Below are 22,121 nucleotides of genomic sequence, written 5' to 3'. Positions count from 1 at the left end.
CAGAAGAGTCGTCGCTCCAAGCGCAGGGCCAAGAGGCGGAAGGATGACAATACCTCCTCTTCTACAGGTATGTCTTCTGAGACATCTGAGGATGAGTCAGATGTGACCCTGGGTCTTTATTGGGACCACGGCGAAGGGGCTTCGGGCCTTCCCAGGTGGGCTTGGCAGCGCAGAGGGAGGGCATCGTTGTAAATAACAATTAATGCTAATAGATTCTGCCAGGCTGCTCTTGAGCATTAAAGGCAGGAAGAGAAACTTACGAGCTTATTTCTAATTCATTTGCAGTTGGCAATGTTACAAGTTGTGGTAGGGAGATGAAGCCAATGGTGTGGGCAAAGGTGTCTGTGGAAGGCACGCCTGTGGCAATGGTCTTGCAGCTGGGCGAGAACGATTTGCCGGAAGCTCCCAGCTTGAGCCTGCAGACCCGCATGCAGGAGGACTTGAAAGAGTTGAAGGCAGTTATTCCTGGACTCTAGATATTTTGGTCGCAGCTGTTGCAACGACGTGAGTGGCGAGGAAGCCGATGCCCAGCTGCCACCGAGAGGGCCAGGAGGCGTGTGCAGAGTGCAGTGGCCAAGAAGGTTCTGACCTTGGGCGGGACGGTGATCCGTCACCCAGGCATTACCTTCCGTGTTGCGTCCCTTTACAGGCTTGATGGTCTTCATCTGTCTGTGATTAGGATAGATTGATTGGTTTATTACGGCCATTGGCCCATATCTAAAAACAATACATCAAAATTTATCCATAAACAATACAATTTAAACAGTTCCAAGTTAAAACACCCCTATAAAACCAATTTTACTTCAATTTAGTAAACTATACACAATAAGCTCCCTCTATGTCAACCGCAATTCAAATACCTCAGATTTTGGGGGATATGCGTCTTAGTTCTGGCACTTATTGATGGTTCTTAAGTTTGGCTAAGCTGTCAGAGTCATACAGTGATCCATTTCTCCTCTTATGAAATAAGACATTAATCAGGTATCTAGCGACTGCAAGGGATCTACTTGAGTCTTCGTCGTTTAATAAGTATATTATTTGGGCTTCCTGAGGTCTGTCAGCTATTCTCGATAAATATGGGGCCAAAAACTTGGACCGTGAAGCCGAATGTATAGGACAACAGAAGATTATATGATATAATGATTCTGTAGATCCACTTTTACAGTCACAGAGGAGTGAGATCTGTCCGTTGGAGAGTCTGTTACCCAACACATTTGATGGGAAAACATTGAATCTAGCCTTTATAAAGGCGTACCTGTGCATCACCACAGATAAGGTAGTTAAATAAGATGGAAGCTTTGTTGGTGGTGTTAAGCCAAGGTTTATCGGCGAACAGGTGCCACCACCTGTCGCAATATTAAATTGTAAATCCATCTCCTCTAATTTGTGAGTTATAATTCTCTTGGCAGAAATTAAATCCAATTTTAGTAGTTCAGATGGAGATAGTCCTAAGGACACAAGTTTCCCATGTATTATTTTTGCCCAAGGGCTAGGGGAGTCGTCTCTCCAGAGACACTGTATCAAGTGGAGATTTGGAAGTTTATGCCATAATGCCAACCAGTAACAGAGGATGCATTTCCATAATGTGGTTTCTAGAGATGTAACATTTAGTTCGAGACGTAAAGCAGTATTGCCTACACACCTGGGTAATTTTAGCAACCTTCTTAGCAGCTGGTTTTGGATTACCTCCAATTGGGTTAGATTAACAAAGGACCCCCATATTGGAATTGCATATGCTATTGTGATTAGGATTGATTTATGGCTGACCTCTGTGTCAGCGGGATTAAGGGATTGGTTACAGGTCTGAGAGGCTGCCGGCAAGTGCAGGGCTTGTGTGGCAGATAGGCTCTGGTTCTGGTGATAGGAATGGGAGAACGCTCTTGCCATCCCTATGTGAAGGTTATTCCGTTAAAGGAATCCAGGGACTCAACTGATTTGATCAACCCCTGTGATGGGGTTGTGCCCGTACCTGAGTCTAGGGGGACATTTGGGTGGCGTAGATAGCCCATGCCCAGCTTTCCGCTTATCCAGGTGTTCACCCTAGGCTGACCTATGCTGGCACCTGCTTTGCAGGGAGCTAGTCAAACCAGAGCCTATGCAACCAGTCACTTTCTGTAATCAATAAAGCTGTGGCCTAAATTCTGCCAAAAACCAAAACCAAAATTTGAGTCTCGTGTGAATTTATTTAGGGGGGAGGTTTCTGGGTCTGAACACGCAAAACCAAAAGACACTCAATTTTTGGTTTTGCACTCTGGTGCGTGTCAAATGGCTCCTGCGAGAGCCCGGGACCAAAAAAGAGTGTCCCAATTTTGATCAGTTGGATGCTGATCAATTAATTAACACTTAATTATTTTTTAAAAAATCAATGAACTAAACCTGAAAGGAGTTCCCATAATTGCCAGGTGAGATGAAGATGAGTTAAGATCACTGAAAGGTTCAGGACAAATAAAAAGAAAGTTTTTAATTCAGGGTATAGTTAAACTATGGAACTCGCTGCCACAGGAGGCAGTGATGGCCACCAACTTGGATAGATTTAAGAAAGGATTGGACAAATTCATGGAGGAGAATGTTATTGATGACTGCTAGCCATGCCTCTACTCTGCCTCTACAGTCAGTGCAGCCATAACTCTGAATATCAGTTGCGGAAAGTGCTGCTCTAGTGCCCAAATCCTGCTTGAAGGTTTCCCACAGAGGCATCTGGTTGGTCACTGTGAGAAGAGGATGCTGCTCCACTGGCCTGATCCAAAAGGCTCTTCTCATGTTCTTATACAAGCTGCAAACGTCCTTCTCACCTGTCACAGAAACTGCTCTCTTTGCCCCACCACACACTAGAAATTTTTTGGAAGCAAACACTTTCTGCATGCTGCATGACAGTTTGTACAAAAGAGGCAAATATATGGAGACTGACTGAGATCTTTGTGGTGAAACGGCAATTTGTTGTTCTCTAGTAAAGCAAATTGCAGCTCAGTGACTACCTCATCATGTCAGCTGTCTTCATGCAAATAAAGCACAGTGAAAAATGAGCAGTGTCCTGAAAGGCTGGGTTATAGCAGTGGCTGCAAGGAATTCTGTTAAATGGTTGTTGTTTTTCTTAGCGTTCAGCTGCACAGATGAGTTTGCTAAATGAGAGTTGTCTCCTGGCAAGTGTGTGAAATGGAGAAAGGAAAAAGAGAAAAACAAAACAATTTTGCTTTGAGAAAGATCACCCTAAACAAGCAGGAACTTTGAGAAACACCATGCTAAATATATGAGGCCTTGGTGTGTCCTTGTTTCCTATAATTACAACAAATGTTGTGTTCCTTTGCTGTCCAGCATCTGCCACATATGTCCTGTCTCCTTCTCCTTCTCCTTCTGTTGTTGTTGTTTAGTCGTTTAGTCATGTCCGACTCTTCATGACCCCATGGACCCCGCCAGGCACTCCTGTCTTCCATTGCCTCCCGCAGTTTGGTCAGACTCATGTTTGTAGCTTCGAGAACACTGTCCAACCATCTCATCCTCTGTCATCCCTTTCTCCTTGTGCCCTCCATCTTTCCTAACATCAGGGTCTTTTCCAGGGAGTCTTCTCTTCTCATGAGGTGGATGGATACGTTTGATCTTCTTGCAGTCCATGGGACTCTCAAGAGTCTCCTCCAGCAGTTGACTAAGGGATTATTATAACTGAGATATAACTGACATTAATTAAGATTAAGGAACACAGTGATATAAGATCAGAAATGCACCCAAACCATCATGCGGGGAGCCATTTTAACTAAAATGAATTAATTGGAAGTTGATTGGCACTTTGATAATTGTATAATTTGGGAATTGTTATTGTTATAATTTGGCTATTATTTGGGGTATATTGGAAAACTAATTAAAAATTATATAAAGATATCCTTGTTCATGAATTTGTCTAATCCTCTTTTAAAACCATTCAAGTTGGTGGCCATCACTGAGTGAGTTCCACAGTTTAACTATGAGCTGCATAAAGGACTTTCTTTTACTCACCCCGAGTCTTCCACCAGTCAGCTTCATTGGATGTCCATGAGTTCTAGTGTTACGAGAGAGAATAAACTTTTCTCTATCTACTTTCTTCATGCCATGCATCATTTTACAAACTCCCATCATGTTGCCTTTCACTTGTCTTTTCTCTAAACCCAAAAGTCCCAAATGCTGCAACCCGTTTTCATAGGGGAGACAGTCCTTCCCCTTCATTATTTTTGCTGCCCTTTTCGAGGTCTATAATATTCTTTTTAATGTGAGATGACCAGCTTTGCCATCTTTTCAACAGACTCTATTAACACTAATTTGATGTGCAGAAAAGAGCAAATGATAATATCCATCTCTGCCTTGAAAAGCTTCAGCTGCCGATTTTGGCACAGCAGGCTGCCTTTAGGGGTCATGCTGTCAGAGCAGGTCAAGCTGCAGGTCTGGTTACCTGGCAATCCTACTGCCTGGATCTTCTCTCTCTCTCTCTCTCTCTCTCTCTCTCTCTCTCTCTCTCTGTGTGTGTGTGTGTGTGTGTGGTGTGTTTGCACATGCACACTGCTGGCCCCAATGGCTGCAGGGTCCACATTTCATCACCATGCAATGGTGGCACAGCATTTGACACCAACCACAGAAGGCCACTGGTCCCATCACCTCCTGGCAAATAGAAGGGGAAGAAATGGAAGCAGTGAGAGATTTTACTTTATTGGGCTCCATGATCACTGCAGATCATGACAGCAGTCACGAAATTAAAAGACGCCTGCTTCTTGGGAGAAAAGCAATGACAAACCTAGACAGCATCTTAAAAAGCAGAGACATCACCTTGCCAACAAAGGTCCGTATAGTTAAAGCTATGGTTTTCCCAGTAGTGATGTATGGAAGCGAGAGCTGGACCATAAAGAAGGCTGATTGCCGAAGAATTGATGCTTTTGAATTATGGTGCTGGAGGAGACTCTTGAGAGTCCCATGGACTGCAAGAAGATCAAACGTATCCATTCTTAAGGAAATCAACCCTGAGTGCTCACTGGAAGGACAGATCGTGAAACTGAGGCTCCAATACTTTAGCCACCTCCTGAGAAGAGAAGACTCCCTGGAAAAGACCCTGATGTTGGGAAAGATGGAGGGCACAAGGAGAAGGAGACGACAGAGGACGAGATGGTTGGACAGTGTTCTCGAAGCTACGAACATGAGTTTGACCAAACTGAGGGGGGCAGTGGAAGACAGGAGTGCCTGGCGTGCTCTGATCCATGGGGTCATGAAGAGTCGGAAATGACTAAACAACACAACACAAAACAATTACCTGCTAGTGCTGTAAAAATGAACGTTTCCCCTTTGCTAACGTGATGCCGTCTCCAGGTGGTATTCAGCTGCAGCTTCCATCAGCCCCAGGAAGCTGTGCTGTTCTTCATCCAAGGCCCCAGTCCAGGTGTCCTTTTCACATGGATGCTCACCAGGTCAAGACACTCTGTTCATATAATGCCAATGCACTGACTGCCCAAGTTACCCACCCCTGCCTGGTGGGACGGTGCTCTGGCGCACTGACACTCATCCAGGGGCAGTGGGGGTTGGCTGCACCTTCAATATTGGGGGGGGGGGCCCTGCCTCAAAATATTCAGGGGGCTGAAGCCCCTTGTGCCCCCTATACCCTGCTCCCCTGCTCATGGAAAAAGGTGCAAGAGAGACTTCTGATTCTGCTAGCCTTTTGCTATGGCAATTTATGGTGCTTTATTTTACTTATTAACCGTGGGCTTGGGAAAGAGCTTGCTAATGAAAGCCTAAGAATAATTGCAGCTCTGGGTGGAACATACACCGCAATTTCAGTTTCCAGAGCAGGGCACCATGTGCTATATTTGTAGATGGTTCAGACCTTTTTTTTTTTTTTAAAGCATATTTGCTGTTACTCCTTGCTGTAGTTTCTTCCCCCACTACCTCCCCTGCAGATGCATTTGAAAATTAAGGGATTTCAGCTTCACAGGAAATACAGACTCTATCCATTATACCTATCATTTTATTCTTATGGGCAGAGCTCCTGAAATAGCAACTGTCCATGAGGGGCGTGGGAAGCGATATGACCCTTGGCAACCCTCCTACCAGTTGTGAATGGAGCATAACATTGTGTGTTGGATGATGAACTCAATGCTGAGAATTCCAAAGATCTGGGCCCACAATACCAAAGGCACAACTGCATATCCTCCAACTTTGATTCAGAGGAAAATAGGGACACTCCCCCTCACTTGTCAGTGTGTCCTCCCCCTATAGTTCAGCCTGTAATTTGGGGGTGACATTGCCGCTTTCTCTCTTTTAAAAATTTTATTTTATTAAATTTTCAAACATTTAACATATACACTCTAAGACATAATAAATTTGTATTTTGTTTAGTTGACTTCCCACCCCGTTTTCCATGGTGTTTTTATTTCTCCCTCTCTGCTGCAATAATTTCTAATTACTTCTGTTGCTCATAGTTCAAATCTTGCTTGTTGAGTTCATCACTATAGTATTTAAGTAATTTACAAAAGGCTTCTATTCTTTCACAAAACCATCGTCATTAGGTTCTCTTATTTTGACTGTTAACTTTCCCAATTCCTCATAGTCCATCATCTTTTTTATTCTTTGGTGGGAACTTCTTCCAACATTGCCTCTGCTTTCTCGTCTAGTGCACGGCTTAGGTGACAGTTCTCTAAGTGGACACTCTCTGCCTTCTGATTTTGCCAAGCGGACTCCCTCCCCTTCCACCTCGCCTTCCAGGACATCTGTCCCATCCCCCTTTCCCACCCAAGGCCAGGTTCACTTGTGTGGCTTGTGATTAGACAAGGATTTTGCCTTTGCTAGTGCCCCTTCCCCTACAGTCGCCCTACACATGCCCTAGCCTTACTTTCTCCCAGATCTTTGCTGCTGTGTACTCCTCTCAGCTCGCTGCCTAGCCCTTGGTGTGTCCCCACAACCATGTGGAGGCAGCTGGTGCATTGCACTCTCAGGAGTGCAAGGGGATGGAGGCACCCGGTGGCACCCTAAAGAGTTTGATGGTTACTTCTCCATCCTTCCCTGCCTTGTTCAGCACATCTCCTGCACCATGTGTGCCTTGAGGAGGCACCCTGCTGGAGTGCACCACCACTGCCACAGCCAAAGGTTGCAGGGCCCAAATCCAGGGTGTCCCAATTAAATCGGGACAGCTGTTGGGTATGCAACTGTGTACTTCCAAAACATGGGCAATTTGGACTGTGGTTTGTGTATGACTGTGGGGTGTGTGTGTTGGGGTTGGGAAAAAGATTCAACTGCTCAAAGCTGTGCTTGATGAATTTGGCATCCTGTTGGGAGTGGGGAATGAGTGGTGCTACCACCTTAAAAATATCAAAACAGCCTGATGGATTAGGCCCATAGCACATCCAGTTCTCACAGGGGCCAACCCCAAAGCAGGACCTGAGCACAAGAGCCCTCTCACCTCTTGTGGTTTCCAGCAACTGGGATTCAGAAGCATTGCTGTCTCCAACTGTGAAGGCAAAATCATAGCCACCATGGCTAATAGCCCTCAATACTTATTCTGTATGAATCTAATTTTCTTTTAAAGCCATCCAAGTTGGGGGCCAGGACTGCCTCCTGTGGGAGCAAGTTCCATAGTTTTATTATGTGCCATATAAATAAGTCCTTTAAAAAAAATCTGTCTTGAGTTTTAGGACCGTCTCTCTGGGGTGGGCCAACTCAGGTTTTATTGATCTAGGAAAGCCTGGCGACTTTCCAAACACAGAGAGGTGGTGACCAAACAGACCTTTTAAAGAGCTGGGAGTATCCCTGGGCTCAAAGGTCCACTGCAGGAAACTCCACAAAACCCTTGTGTTATAATAATAATAATAATAATAATAATAATAATAATAATAATAATAATAATAAAAAAAATTATTTATACCCCGCCCATCTGGCTGGGTTTCCCCAGCCACTGTGGGTGGCTTCCAACAGAATATTTAAATACAACATTCTATTAAACATTAAAAACTTCCCTAAGCAGGCTGCCTTCAGATGTCTTCTAAAAGTCTGGTAGTTTTTCTCTTTGACCTCTGGTGGGAGGGCGTTCCACAGGGCGGGTGCCACTACTAAGAAGGCCCTCTGCCTGGTTCCCTGTAACCTCGCTTCTTGCAGTGAGGGAACCGCCAGAAGGCTCTAGGCATGGACCTCAGTGTCTTGGAAGAACGATGGGGGTGGAGACGCTCCTTCAGGTACATATACAGGACCAAGGCTGTTTAGGGCTTTGAAGGTCAGCACCAACACTTTGAATTGTGCTCAGAAACGTACTGGGGGCCAATGCAGGTTTTTCAAGACCGGTGTTATGTGGTCTCGGCGGCCGGTCCCAGTCACCAGTCTAGCTGCTGCAGTCTGGATTAGTTTTAGTTTCCGGGTCACCTTCAAAGGTAGCCACACATAGAGTGCAGTAGCCCAAGCGAGAGATAACTAGAGCATGCACCACTCTGGTGAGACAGTCTGCGGGCAGGTAGGGTCTCAGCCTGCGTACCAGATGGAGCTGGTAAACAGCTGCCCTGGACACAGATTTGACCTGTGCCTCCATGGACAGCTGTGAGTCCAGAATGACTCCCAGGCTGCGCACCTGGTCCTTCAGGGGCACAGTTACTCCACTGAGGACCAGGGAGTCCCCTGTCCCCCAAGAGCAGTACTCTTGTCTTGTCAGGATTCAACCTCAATCTGTTAGCCGCCATCCATCCTCCAACCGCATACCTACTCCCCCCCCCCCTTTACTTTCCCTTCTTGGAAGTCCTTTTTTGATAAGCTAAGGAGGTGCAGTATCTATATGCTGTAGCCTCCACAGAAGCTGCTGCTTTGTGGACACAAGGCTGCAATGAGGCTGTTAAACTGGAGTCTGTCACTCAGGAATCTCCATGGAAAGGTTACTCTGTACCTGAAAATGTGCACCTTTGATTAACTTGGCTGCTTTGCAAGTACATTCTGGGAAAAACAACAACAACGACCATACACTTGTGGTGTTGGTGAAAGTAAGGCTGGTGAGGGAATTAGAGCTCATTTCAGAAAAAGCAATGCCTGGGTAGTGACTTCTGTTTGGTTATAAACTTCTTGCTTTTTTCAGGCACCTGCTGAGACTGTACTGCTATTGGCTTGAATGAAGTTCTCTTCTTTACTCTCAGGATTCTGCAGGAAAATCTATAAAAGCTGATATTCACTAATTAATTGCCTTATTGCCTTTTGGAAAATGGATCATTTGGTTTTGTTGCAACACAGCAAAATAGTTTGTAGAAGTCATTTTTCAGGGGGAGGGGAGACACACACAAATGAACAACAATATACTCGCAACAACCAAAATTTTGCCTTTTTTAATTGTATTTGGAGCAACAAGAGAATCCAAGATTACAAAAAAGGGAGATCTGAACAACAGCATGAAACTTGCCCTGGTGTGGAGTGGTGTGGCTGATTTACCCTTTCTTGAAACCAAGAAGACAGAAACAAGAGGTTTAATTTTTTGTCTTTTATCAGTATACTCTGCTGGACTGCCCTGCCTGTGCACCAGAAGTCCCCTGCCTCTTCCTGATTCATGAGCAGAGATAGATGCAATTTTAAGACATCCTGTGAGGTGGGGTGGTCTCTGGCTCCTGAGCATCAATGCCTTTGCAGAGGGATCAAATGTGTTTTTGCTTTTTGTTTCAAAAGGTGCCATTCACCAGAGGACGGTCCTAGTGCACCCAGCTCATTTCCAGTGTCCCTGGTGGGTAGCACCCAGGGTTGCCTTAAATGTGCATAATTCTGTGCAGTGCTGCTGTGAGTGTCCAATGATGGCTCTAGAACAGGGGCTATCAAATTCTCCCAGTATGAGAAGCTTCACTTGTTGCTAGCTTCAGGTTTCTCTTTTTTGCAATGTTAGTTAAAAGCAAGTGGCTGAAGGAAGCCAAGTTGGACACTCAACTTCATGGCAAGCCTTGCTGAAGGACTCACAGCGGGGCTGGCATATGCTCCGAGGTCCCCAAGAGACAGAGCAAAAGAGGAACATAGGGAGCTGCCTTGTCACTGAGTTAGACCATTGGGTCCATCTAGCTCAGTATTGTCTACACTGACTGGGCAGCAGCTCTCCAGGGTTTCATCTAGGACACAGCTTTCCAAACTTTTCTTGTTGGTGACACACTTTTTAGACATGAATCATTTAATGGCACAGTAATTCAGTTTTACTACCAAACTGGAGGTTAAACTAACCCTTTTCCAGCTCTTGGAGGAGTGTGGGGGAGCGTTCGTGTGACACACCTACACACTGCAGCCAACACACTAACATGTCGTGACACAGTTTGGAAAGCTCTGATTTAGAGGGTCTCTCCTAGCCCTACCTGAAGGTGCCATTAGGGATTGAACCAGGGGCATTCTGCAGGCAAAACAGGTGCTCTACCCACTAAGCCACAACTCTTCCCCAGGTGGCTGGCTCTTATTCCTGTCATTATTTGCAACAGACCCACCTAGCATCCCTTGAAGCTGAGATCAAATACCCACACACCACACCCACCCATTGTGTCTGTTTATTATGCGGTTATACATTTCAGCTGCTCTGCTGGTTCTGATGCTCCTCTAGATTCACAAGCTTATTTAGCTGCATAAACAGACTACAATGCTATTTACCTCCTTTTGCAAATAACTCCCCACACATCCCACAAAATCATACAAAGTTCTTACGGACTAGCAGCCCAACACTTCCTCCAATTTCCCCAGCGTATCAAATTATACATAAACACATAAACAGGCAAATGGATAGAAATTATCTCTCCTTGCTGTTCAAAAGCGCCACAATCTTTTACAGAATGTCTCTGAAGTCCAGCCTGCTATCTCAGAAGGCCCAGTGGAGATGTTTGTAGTGGGCATAGCAACACCCTGCAGCAGTGGTTCACAACTGATGGTCTGCAGACCCCAGGGTGTCTGTGTAACCCACACAGGGGGTCTGTGGCACATTCACATAACAAAAACTACCACAGATATATCAAAATTTTCAAAAGTAGGGAGTCCATGGCTTGGCTTTTGAGAAATGGAGTGCACAGTACTTAGCTAATTGGGAACCACTGACACAGAGGAAATGCTGGCTGGCCTGGGTCTCTCTGAAGGGGAATGTGACGTCTGCAAAGAGAAGGAGGGGAGCAGAAGGGAAACAGCACCTTCTGCCCCCTAAAAAGCAAGGGGAGGCTTGGACTGGACAGGGTCCTCCTCACACGCATGCACATGAGCAATGGGACATCTTAGAGGGGCCCCTTACCTACTCCCTGACCCTGTAAATCTGGTTGTATCATGCCCACTCAACCCTATAGATGAAGCACAATCACAGCCCAAGCATTGCCTCTTCCTAAGGAGGCCACAGACATCTCCCAGCCTACTCCCAATCCATCCAGAGCACCATTGTATTGTTTCCAAAGTGCAAAGTTCTCCCACACAAATTTAGCTGGCAGTCTATCTTGCTTCCTAGATTCTTAGGGACATTTGGCTGCAGTAGCCTTGCCTTCTGAGATACGAGTTGGGTTTTGGAGATGTTCCATAAAAGAAGTGCCTCACTGATGGATGAAGCCCATCTAGCAGCCAAATGTTTATAAAAACCTAGGAATCTAGACAGACTGCCTCTGGACCTAGAGGTTGCATAACAGCACCAGAGGAGAACTGCTAGGTCAGGCCAAAGGCCAATCTCATTCAGCACCTTCTTCTCACAGTGGCCAGGCAGACAGTATTCTACAATTGTGGGTTGTAACAAAATTGGCAACTGGGTCCAGTGTTGCCAGTGCACACATTAGTAAATTTCAAAGGGCAAAAAGAGGGGTGAAATTAACTCTCCCTTCACCCCCACCCCCCAATTAAGGCAGGCAAGAGTGAGTGCATTTGTTCCAATGCTGGTGGACAACATTGCATAAAGACTTATCACAATACACATCCCCCCTCCCCAGCATGCATACAAGTATGTGATTTATGGAAACAGGACCCTATTCTTTCCCCCATTTTAAATAAGCATTCTATCGGGGGGGGGGGGGAGATAGAAAAAAAGGTTGCAATGATGAACAAAAATAGCTTAGACTCTATAAGGTGCTTCAATCTCCTGTAGTAACTCAGTTCAGGGTGCAGGATGTTCTCCACCCACCTCAAAAAAAAGAAGGCATGGTATTTTTTAAGTGCAGAAAACATAATTCTTAAAATACACAGAATCACCCCCCCCCCCAAAAAGCAAAACAAAAACCCAACCAGCTCCATGATGGAGAGATATTGTCCTCAAAGTTGTTTCCCCAACTAGAGTCAAAATACTCAAGATCTTTCTTTGCTTCCAGTGGAAGAGGGCTTGAGACATGTCTCTATGAAAGAACATCCGAACTGCAACTTCCAAGTGCCTCCAAGGAAGGGCCTTACTCTGTTTCGCAGAAGCTGAAGGATATAAGAAACAATACTTTTTACTATCTGCTACACTTACGGATTGGGGCAATCAAATAGATGGGGACAGGGGGTACCTGGCTTTGCTGCAGTCCCCAAAAAAGGGGGGGGGCTACATCCTGTGGAGCCTGGCAGGAAGTGCAGGGTGCTGCAAGGGGTTGGACTCTACAGCTCTATGATTTTATAAGAAGGTGAGGAGGAGGAGTCTGTGTGGATTGGTCTGTGCCACAGTGAGTTTAAAGACTAAACTAGTCTTTCACAAAATAGAACATATGCAAGCATAATTTTTTTTTTAAAAAAATCACAGAATAATAATAACAACAACGCATAAACTGCATAATAAAAGTAAGGATTGAAGGCTAAGACATTGTCATTGGTATTTCTCAAGCTCCCCCCCCCCTTTAAAAAACTGTAGTCAGTTGTAAATAAACCAGAACAAGTAAATGCTCATTTTCCCATCACCACCACCATTTCTAACTCCCCCCCCCCTTTTTTACATTGTATTCATTACAGGTATTTTGAATCAATCTCTCTTCAAAACATTGTCAGGATCCAAAGATCCCTCAGGGGCTCTAGGGCAGAGGTGGGCAGAGGTTGCCCTGCAGTCTTCAATGCCACCCAAAGCATCCTTCTGCATAGCGAGTCTTGCACAAATCTAGTTATAGCAACAAAATGCAAAGAATCAGAGGGGGCTGGAAAGTTCACTGTGCCCACTTCTGTAGGTTAGAGGCTACCACACTGGGTGCGTGAAGTTGTTGACTATATACATGTGAGATATATTCATTGCCACTTCCCACAACTTGGTTTGAGTCTCTTAAGATGTTGGGGAACTCTTGGCCACTTTTGAAGAACATGAAGCAGTTCTCTGGCATGCAGTCTTGCTCTGCATGACTGGATGCCCAGCTGACCTTTCCAAGAGATTTGAACCCACAGAAGGGGAAAAGGCTTAAAATGAGATATATGGTACCACCACAACTTACATGTTTAATTTGTGTGATTTCAACCTAAGCTGGCCAGCTGAAATTGTGCAAATTAAACGCATGAAAGGAAGAGAGCTCAAAAACTCTTTCTGTGCAGGATTTTCCCAGCACAGAAAGAGATTTTAAGCTCTCTGCCTAGCTTACGGGGTTCTGGGAAGTTCTTGCATGGAGACCGGGATGCTTTCTCTCTAGACATCTTGCAAGATTTGCAAGAGCCTTCCAAAGCCTGGTGAGCAAAGTGGAGAGCTTAAAAGCTCTCTGCCTTGTTAAGGGGGTAAGACCTGTTCAGCATATCAGCTCCAGAAGGTAATCTTCCTCTCACAGGAGCAGCTTGAGCATACATTCTTATATATGCGCCATCTCCAGAATGCAACCCCTGTGCAAATTGTGAGTTACCTGTGCGCGTGCGTCCAAACCATGCAAGTTCCCCACGGCTAACTCTAATACAGGCAAACCACAAGTGAAACTGAGTCAACTTGAAAGAACGTGAGTCAACAAATGGAACTTCATGATGACACATGTATCCTTCCTAAAGCTTTCTCAGAGGTTTCACTACTAGGCACAATGTGTGGGGCCCAGTGGGGCATCTGGGTGGCCACTGTGGGGCCAGGATACTGGGCTAGATAGGTCCATATTGGACTGAACCAAGAGACTCTTCTGATGCTCTTGTGGACTCTCCAGGCACAGAGTCTATCTGCACTGCTAGATCCTTAAGGGCATTTGGCTACTCTGAGAACAGGAGACTGGACTAGGTGAGCCTGATCCAGCAGCCAGGCTCGTCTGATGTCTATTTCCAGTGCTTTGTCCATCACCTGTCCATTTCCCACTTTTTTGTTCCTAAGGACCACAAAGAGGTCCACATCCACATGCTGCATTTGTAAGCAAAACAGCTTGATGGAAAGAGCAGAATGATTTTTTAACCAGCACTGCTGAACGTCATGGGAGGGGGTGTGTGTTGTTGTTTCTGCATCAAGTAAAAGGTAAAGGTAAAGGTACCCCTGCCCGTACGGGCCAGTCTTGCCAGACTCTAGGGTCGTGCGCTCATCTCACTCATAGGCCGGGAGCCAGCGCTGTCCGCAGACACTTCCGGGTCACGTGGCCAGCGTGACAAGCTGCATCTGGCGAGCCAGCCCAGCACATGGAACGCCGTTTACCTTCCCGCTGGTAAGCGGTCCCTATTTATCTACTTGCACCCGGGGGTGCTTTCGAACTGCTAGGTTGGCAGGCGCTGGGACCGAACGATGGGAGCGCACCCCGCCATGGGGATTCAAACCGCCAACCATGCGATCGGCAAGTCCTAGGCGCTGAGGCTTTACCCACAGCGCCACCCGCGTCCCTCTGCATCAAGTAACCATGGCCAAATTAAGGTGCTGCATTGTCGCTTCTCAATGTTCTGTCATCTCTTGAAGCACCTGGCCAAGCCAACTCTTTTGCAGCATTCTTAAACCCCTACAATATGAAACCCCTCAAGGTGCAAACAGAGTAAGATTTCTGAGGTGCTTCCTGCCCTCCCCTCCAAAAGCAGCAAAGTTTCTCAAGAGTCTGCACAGTAAAAGAAAAGCCCATCTTCTAAACATATTTCAATAAAACTGCTGGTGACATCACTGAAAATAATCAAACCAAATCAAGCTTTGCAGAGCCACATTATTAAAATGACCACTGCCCAGAGTATTCCCATGGCTGCTGCTTTTTTTTGAGGGAGGTAGGAGGAGTGGGATAATGGCTAACAGTCATTTTAAAAATGCATCACTGCAAAGTGCAACTTTACAGCTGTTGCTTCTGAAAGGTATGCAAGATCCTTCAAAGTCACAATTTGCCAGGCCATTGTTGAACAAGGGAGGCAGGTGATACTGCTCATGGCAGTAGGAGCGGAGACTTAAGCCATTTTTAGAATTAAAGACAAGCAAGTTATCACTACCTAAATAAAGACTGAGATAGAGAATCACAATCCACATCCAAAAATCAAAGGAGTCAAACAATTTGTGATTATTTTCTTGTGATGCCAGGGATGAACAGAATAGGGTTGGGAGATAAAACCGATGGTTGAGAAACAGGATAATTGTGAGTGGCATTCTTAGGAGAACCAATGAGCTTTTAACACATACTCAGTTCAGCCATTCTAGGACATGACCTGGAACAATACCCCCCCCCCCCATATAATTCTTTCTGAAAAAATCAGAAGACAACAGCTCAGAATCTATTTGTGTCGTCCTGTGAGATTCTCTGGCCAGGGACTACTCTAGGATAGCTTATTGAGACTGAGGGCCCTTCTTCCCACAACCAAGGAAAGTTTCTAAGGTTTGTTTGACTCCCCGTTACTCCTTTAGACGAATGGCAGTCTCAACTACAGAAATCACAAAAATGAAAAGCGCATCCCCATCCCAATACATGTTCTCTTTACAATGTACCACAATGTTATTAAAAAAGATAATGAAAACACAAGTTCTTCCCCAGTGGAGTGGGTTAGGACCATAGTTATGTGCAGTTTCTCAGGAACCCCAAAGGGGCATCAGAGTCCTTGTTTCACTTGGCTTGGCTTCTGAGGCCCTCGCCCACCATGCTCTCCAAGGAGAAGTCTTCCAAGAGGGTCTTTAGGTGCCTCTGACTTTTGGGAAGCAGAGCTGGGAGGAGGGATGTTGGTGTAGGTGACAAAAGCAGCTGGATGGAGGCCCTCTGAGCACTGCAGAGCTGCCTTTTTTTTGAGGAGAGTGTCATTTGTGATGGAGAAACAAAAACAAAAAATGCTCAAAACTGGAATGTGCTCACATTCATTGGGTGACTTTTTTAAAGTTTTGGCTCATGGTCCACAGAAAGAAAAGGAAGTAAGAAAAAAGGATTGCACTGTAAAACAGCCCTCTGTAACCTTCAGGGCACCAGGAGGGTTCAGCACTACCCTCCAGCTCCTCTTAATGCTTTGTGTCATTTTTCATGAGCACAAGAACAGCACTGTATGGATTTGGGCACTTTGTGTCAGGTAAATGCTGCTGTAAGGGCCTCAGAGTTAATTGGAGAGGCACACTGAACAGCAGCCGAATCTGAGGCAGTGGCTTGTGGCCACATAGTATAGGAACGTGATGAGGACTGAGACTAATTCACATGCAGAAATGTGGCCCTGGGGAATATGAGTCCGTGTGATGCCTGCAGCTGTGACGGCACACACACTTTTTTTTTTTGCAGTTGTATGATTCCACTACATTCTCTCCTCCATATGATTTTGAGTCCAGTTCTCCCTTCCTGTCCTCATATATGCTATTGAAATCCTCCTGCATCTTAAGAGTGAGACTCGCAACATAATGGGGAAAAAGCACACTGCACAGAAAAGTTAAGAGTTGATCAAAAAACTGTTAAAAAATAAAAATAAAATCACCCACTCCCCAAAAATGAAGTTCTTCCCACTCCCAGGATTTGATTTGAGCAACCTGCTTGTCATCTTGGATTCTGGTTTTGTTTAAAAAGAGAGAATAAAACAGCAATGAAGGGAACACCCAAAACACAATGTGTGTGTGTGTTTTGCCAGACTTCCCATCGTGGTACAGGGCCACAAAAGCCATTGTGGGAAACGCAGAAGCCCAAGAATGTAAACAAGTGCCGCCTGGCACCATGCCACAACACCAGATTAAAAATATATATAAGAACAGGAAAGAAAAGTAGAGAAGTTGCAGGGTTTGCACGCACACACATATGCTGGGCTGTTTCAAAACAGGCCGAAAAAAGCTCCCACTTGAAAAGGGAATTCCCCCAGGTGGGGAGTCACTGAAACTGAAAAGAATCCCAGCAGGTTAGTTCTGTTTTCGTTATTACTGTATATCTTTGTAGCGTATACAGTATTCCAAGGCACTGCAGTGCAAAAATAACAGGCAAGTGAAGGCTGGACAAGGTCGGCAGCTTCCAGGGCCTTGGCCGCAAAGGGCTCCTCCCTTCCTGTGTCTCCCTCGCTCCATCACTGTGTGTGGAAGTAGATGGGCTTCACCTTCCCAGAGAGGATCTTGGGGACTTGCACCGAGATGATCTCTGCCATCATTTCTGGGTAATCCACACTGACCATGTGGGACTTGACCAGGAGGTCGAATGTAAACTGGTGCAGCTCTCGGGCAATCTAGGAAAGAGAAAAGAGAGAAGGTGATGTCACTTTATAGTGATGTGGGTTTTCAAGGGAGGAAGTATGCATGATGCCCTGAGTCCCTTCCAGTTCTTGGGTTCCTCTATCGGAGGTAGGTGGAAGGTATGAGAACAAGCTCAACAAACCAGCCCCTTTTGTCTAGGCAATAGCTGTGACTGAGAAGTTAAGCACCAGGATCAGCATCCCAAAAGGATGAGCTGGGCTACAAGAGCTGTGACTAAGGGACGGGGCCTTTCAGGCCTGGGGGGGAGGGGAGGTTTTCCTCCACCCCCCTCACCTAGAACAAGAGATGGTGTTTGGTGTGAGCTGGGCAGAAAGCAGGATGGAAGATGGAGACATGATTGATTTGAGCTGGATCTAAGACTGTGACTAATGGAGAAGCAAAAACATTTGGAGTGTTAATGCTGTGAGCCATTCCGGCCTGTGCTCAGGTTGTATATTATTGCAACTGAAAACATATATCCTAAAGACACCACAGTCTCCACTGAACTTCATTCCAAGGAAACTGAACCCTTGGCAAGCACCTGCAACCTCTGGAATCTCTCACCACTTGGAGATTGGAGTGGCATGTAACAATATTATACAGTGGTACCATTTCTGCATAGACAAACAAGGCATGCAGGCACCTTCTCCTGTTCTTAGGAATAACCACCAGGTAGTACTTCCTAGGTGGTACTGAGGCATCCTGGGAGCAACCTTGACTACGGCAGGCTGGAATCTAGGTGTGTTTTTTTTGTTATTGGCTCCTGCGAGAACAGGATACTGGGCTGGGTGGGCCACTGGCCTGATCCAACAGGACTCTTACATTCTGGTGTGCATGCACACAGAAAGGTGCCTTATGGTGAGACAGCCATGGCTAGCTGTGGCTTTCCAGGGTTTCAAGCAGGGAGTTTCTCTCTGGAGCTCTACTTGGGAGATGCTGGAGACTGACCCTTTGCAGTAAAAAGCGGGTGCTCTGTCACTGAGCTGTTAAGTGGGACGCATCTGTCAGTTCTGATTTTTCTCTGTTCCTCACTTTCCCAACCTTAAGTTCAGTCTGCCCCACTTATGCATCAGTCTGCTTTTTTTTAAGCTTATGCCAAAATAATTGTACACAAATTCTCATGCACGCTTCTCCTAATATTACAGTGGTGCCCCGCAAGACGAACGCCTCGCTAGACGAAAGGGTTTTCCGTTTTGGAGGCGCTTCGCAAAACGAATTTCCCTATGGGCTTGCTTCGCAAGACGAAAAAATCTTGTGTCCCCCTGCGGGTTTTTTTCGCTTTTTTCGCCCTTTTCTTAAGCCGCTAAGCCGCTTATCAGCTGTTCCGCTGATAAGCCGCTTAACAGCTGATCGCTGGAAGCCGCTTGACAGCTGTAGCGCTAATCCGCTAATCTGTCAATGGGCTTGCTTCGCAAGATGAAAAAACCGCTAGACGAAGAGAATCGTGGAATGAATTCTTTTCGTCTAGCGAGGCACCACTATATTACGCAATGTGGCCTAATGCGTTTATTTATTATTCTTTGATGCATATTTTGGTGTGCTATTTCAAACATGTATTTTATATGCCTTCGGCTGGTGGCCCACGAGGTTAGCCTAACTACTGTGGTCTATGCTCTGGTAACCTCAAGGTTAGATTACTGCAATGCATTATACGTAGGGCTGCTTCTGGAAACTTCAGCTAGTGCAAAATTCAGCAGCCAGGTTGCTCACTGGGGCAAGAGACTTTGAGCATATTACATTGATCCTGGTCTGACTGCACTGGCTACCAATTAGTTTCCAGGCCTAATTCAAAGTTCAGTTTTTGATCTATAAAGCCTTAAATAACTCAGGACCGCAATACCTCAAGGGCCACCTCTTTCCATATGAACCTACCCTGACCTGAGATAATCTTTTGAGGCCCTTCTTTGTGTGCCTCCTCCACAAGAGGTCTGGAGGGTAGCAACACAAGACCGGGCCTTTTCTGCAGTGGCTCCCCATTTGTGGAATGCTCTCCCAGGGATGTTTGCCTGATGCCTTCATTATACACTTTTAGGCACCAGGCAAAAAAGGGCATTTGGTTGACTGGCATTCAATGCCTTTTAAAATGTGTTGGGGGTGTGTTACTGAATTGTTCTTGTTTTTATTTTGATTATGCATTTTTTGTTTTTAATGTTGTGATTTTATCCTGTGAACCATACTGAGACCTGTGGGTATAAGGCGGTATACAAATTTAATAAATAATAAAATAATAAAAATAACAAATACTTTGACATTGGCAGCCTGGGGGTTAAGGAATGTTTCCCTGCATGTGTACTAGATCTGAAATAAAATAATAATAATAATGATGATGATGTTGTTGTTGTTTATACCCTGCACATTCTGTGTGGCATCCAGCAAGATATAAAAAATAATAAAATGTCAGACATTAAAAACTTCCCTTCAGATGTTTTCTAAAAGTTGTGTAATTCTTTATCTCCCTCACATCTGATGGGAGGGTGTTCCACAAGGAGGGCGCCACTGCCAAGAAGAACCTCTGCCTGGTTCCTTATAATTTTACATTTTGCAGTGAGGGAACTGCTAGAAGACCCTCAGAGCTGGACCTCAGTGTCTGGACTGAATGATGGAGGTGGAGACGATCCTTCAGGTATACTGGGCTGAGGCCATTTAGGGCTTTAAAGTCAGCCTCCCACAAACATCTTTCTCTTTGATGGCACAGTTCTCTCTTGGAGGAAATGACTGTGAGGTCACAGTGACTTTCTGCAGATTTGCTTCCAGTGCTTGTTTTTACAGGTTTATTGGTGTTTTGTTTTCCTCTCCCTGCACTCCCCCACCCCACAAGTTCAACAGCAGATTCTGGGGAGTTTTGATCAAAAGATTAACAAAAGATCTTGCCATGTGTGTGGCTAACCCTCTTTCTCTTCCCATCTCCTCTTACTTACAGGCTGCACAGAGTCTAGGAGCTTGGTGAGCTGGTAGAAACGCCGGGAGCAGGAGGTAGGGTTCTTTCTCTTGCAAGCAATGATGCGATCAAGTTCCTTGATGTAGTTCATCCGAAGTTCGTCAAAGAACTTCTGGTTCTTCAGCCCGTCCACTGGAACTGGTGCATGTAGAAAGAGAGGAACAATTGTCAATGTACAGTATGGTTGTGCCTTGTGTGCATGTTACTTTCCAAGACAGTGCTTATTTGCAAAACTGTGCCCACTTGAACCACCTGCTTGGAACCACCCCATGAGAGTATCTTTACCTTTTTGGAGTTGTGTGCCAAGTGCGCCTGGCCCCTCTCCCAGCAAGGCAGAGAGCTTTTAAGTTCTCCACCTTGCTTACCAGGCTCTGGGAGGCTCTGATGTAATCTTGCAGGTAAGCCTGAGTTCCGGCAAGATCTTGTGAGAGCATCCCAGAGCTCAGTAAGTAAGTATTGAGAGCTTAAAATCACAGAACCAGGTCAAAAGGAGCTTTTAAGCTCTCAAAGCTCTCTACCTTGTATGCATTTAATTTGCGGGATTTCAACCATCTGGCTTTCAAAACCACACATGCTTGAAATTGCATAAGTTAATCACATGCAAGATGGGATGGAATTTTGGTGCATAATGATGCTGGTGGTAATAATAGTGGTTGCAGTAGTAAGAGAAAGGATTTTGTCAGAGTGGTTGTCAGAATAAAATGATGAAGGAGGTTTAATCACACCACCTTAAATTATTGAGAATCAGTGTGGTGTGGTGATTGGAGTGTTGGACTAGGACTAGGAAGAGACCACGGTTCAAATCCCTACTTAGTAGTGAAGTTTACTAGGTGACCTTGGGCTGGTCACTGCCTCTCAGTTTAACTTACCCCACAGGATTGTTGTGGGGATTAAATGAGGAGGTAGACAGTCATGTGCACCACCATGAACTCTCTGGAGAAGAAGGTGGGAAATAAATGCAATAAATAAGTAACAATTAATAAAATAATAGTTGATTAAAATACTCTGTGTGTGCAGTATAGCAGTCTTCTGCTATGTATCTCTGGCCATCTATCAGGGATAGGGCTAGATGACCCTTGGGAGGTCCCTTGCAACTCTACAATTCTTTTATTCTTTTTTGAAAGAAAGGGAGAAGGAAATAAAAAGGCCCCCATGAAAAAAATGTGTCTTACTAATACTGAAGAGGAGCAGAGCTTTCATGCAGAGGAATTCTTGGGGAGTGATTTGAAGCCATCCAAACTCTTGGGAGAGATGCCGCATCCTGACGCACTGACTGTACATTCTGGATTTGTGCATCCGGTACCTGGGAGGAGGAGGAGATAATTAGCAAATGCCAGCAGGAAACTGAAAAGAGAATCAGTGATCAATTAGGCAAATCGATCTTTCTTGCTTGTTGGAAGATTCAGGAAGGATAAAAAGAAAGGACTTCTTCACACAGCACATAGTTAAACTGTGTAACTTGCTCCCTCATGAGGCAGTGATGGCCACCAACTTGTATGGCTTTAAAAGAGGATTACAGAAATTCATAAAGGCTGTGTTCTGCCTCCACAGTCAGAGGCTGGACTGCTTTTGAATCCTAGATGCTGGGAACCACAGAAGGGGAGACAACTCCTGTGCTGAAATCCTACTTGGTAGTTTCCTACAATGGGCATATAGTATCAACTGTAAGAATAGGATGCTAGATTAGACGAGCCACTAGCCTGATCTAGCAGGCTCTTCTTATGTTCTTAAAATAAAGAT

The 22,121-nt window shown here is 45.4% G+C and overlaps 1 protein-coding gene across 2 annotated transcripts in view; it reads right to left on the bottom strand.

Annotated features, from left to right (window-relative positions):
• Nucleotides 1-9,276: 9,276 nt before the first annotated feature.
• The window catches only part of AR (androgen receptor), a 237,338-nt gene continuing 224,493 nt past the window's right edge, over nucleotides 9,277-22,121 (bottom strand). For both annotated transcript variants that reach the window (XM_083722171.1, XM_083722172.1), the window contains exons 6-8: nucleotides 21,554-21,684; nucleotides 20,362-20,519; nucleotides 9,277-17,436 (exon numbers count right to left, since the gene is read on the bottom strand). In XM_083722171.1, the coding sequence (XP_083578297.1) occupies nucleotides 17,281-17,436; nucleotides 20,362-20,519; nucleotides 21,554-21,684 (445 nt within the window). In that variant the 3' untranslated portion in view covers nucleotides 9,277-17,280. The remainder of the gene's footprint in view (nucleotides 17,437-20,361; nucleotides 20,520-21,553; nucleotides 21,685-22,121) is intronic.

This window comes from Podarcis gaigeae, assembly GCF_964106915.1.
Source record: "Podarcis gaigeae genome assembly, chromosome: Z".
NCBI lineage: Eukaryota > Metazoa > Chordata > Lepidosauria > Squamata > Lacertidae > Podarcis > Podarcis gaigeae.
Note: the sequence above shows the minus strand (reverse complement) of the source record. Positions and strands in the feature narration are given on the sequence as shown.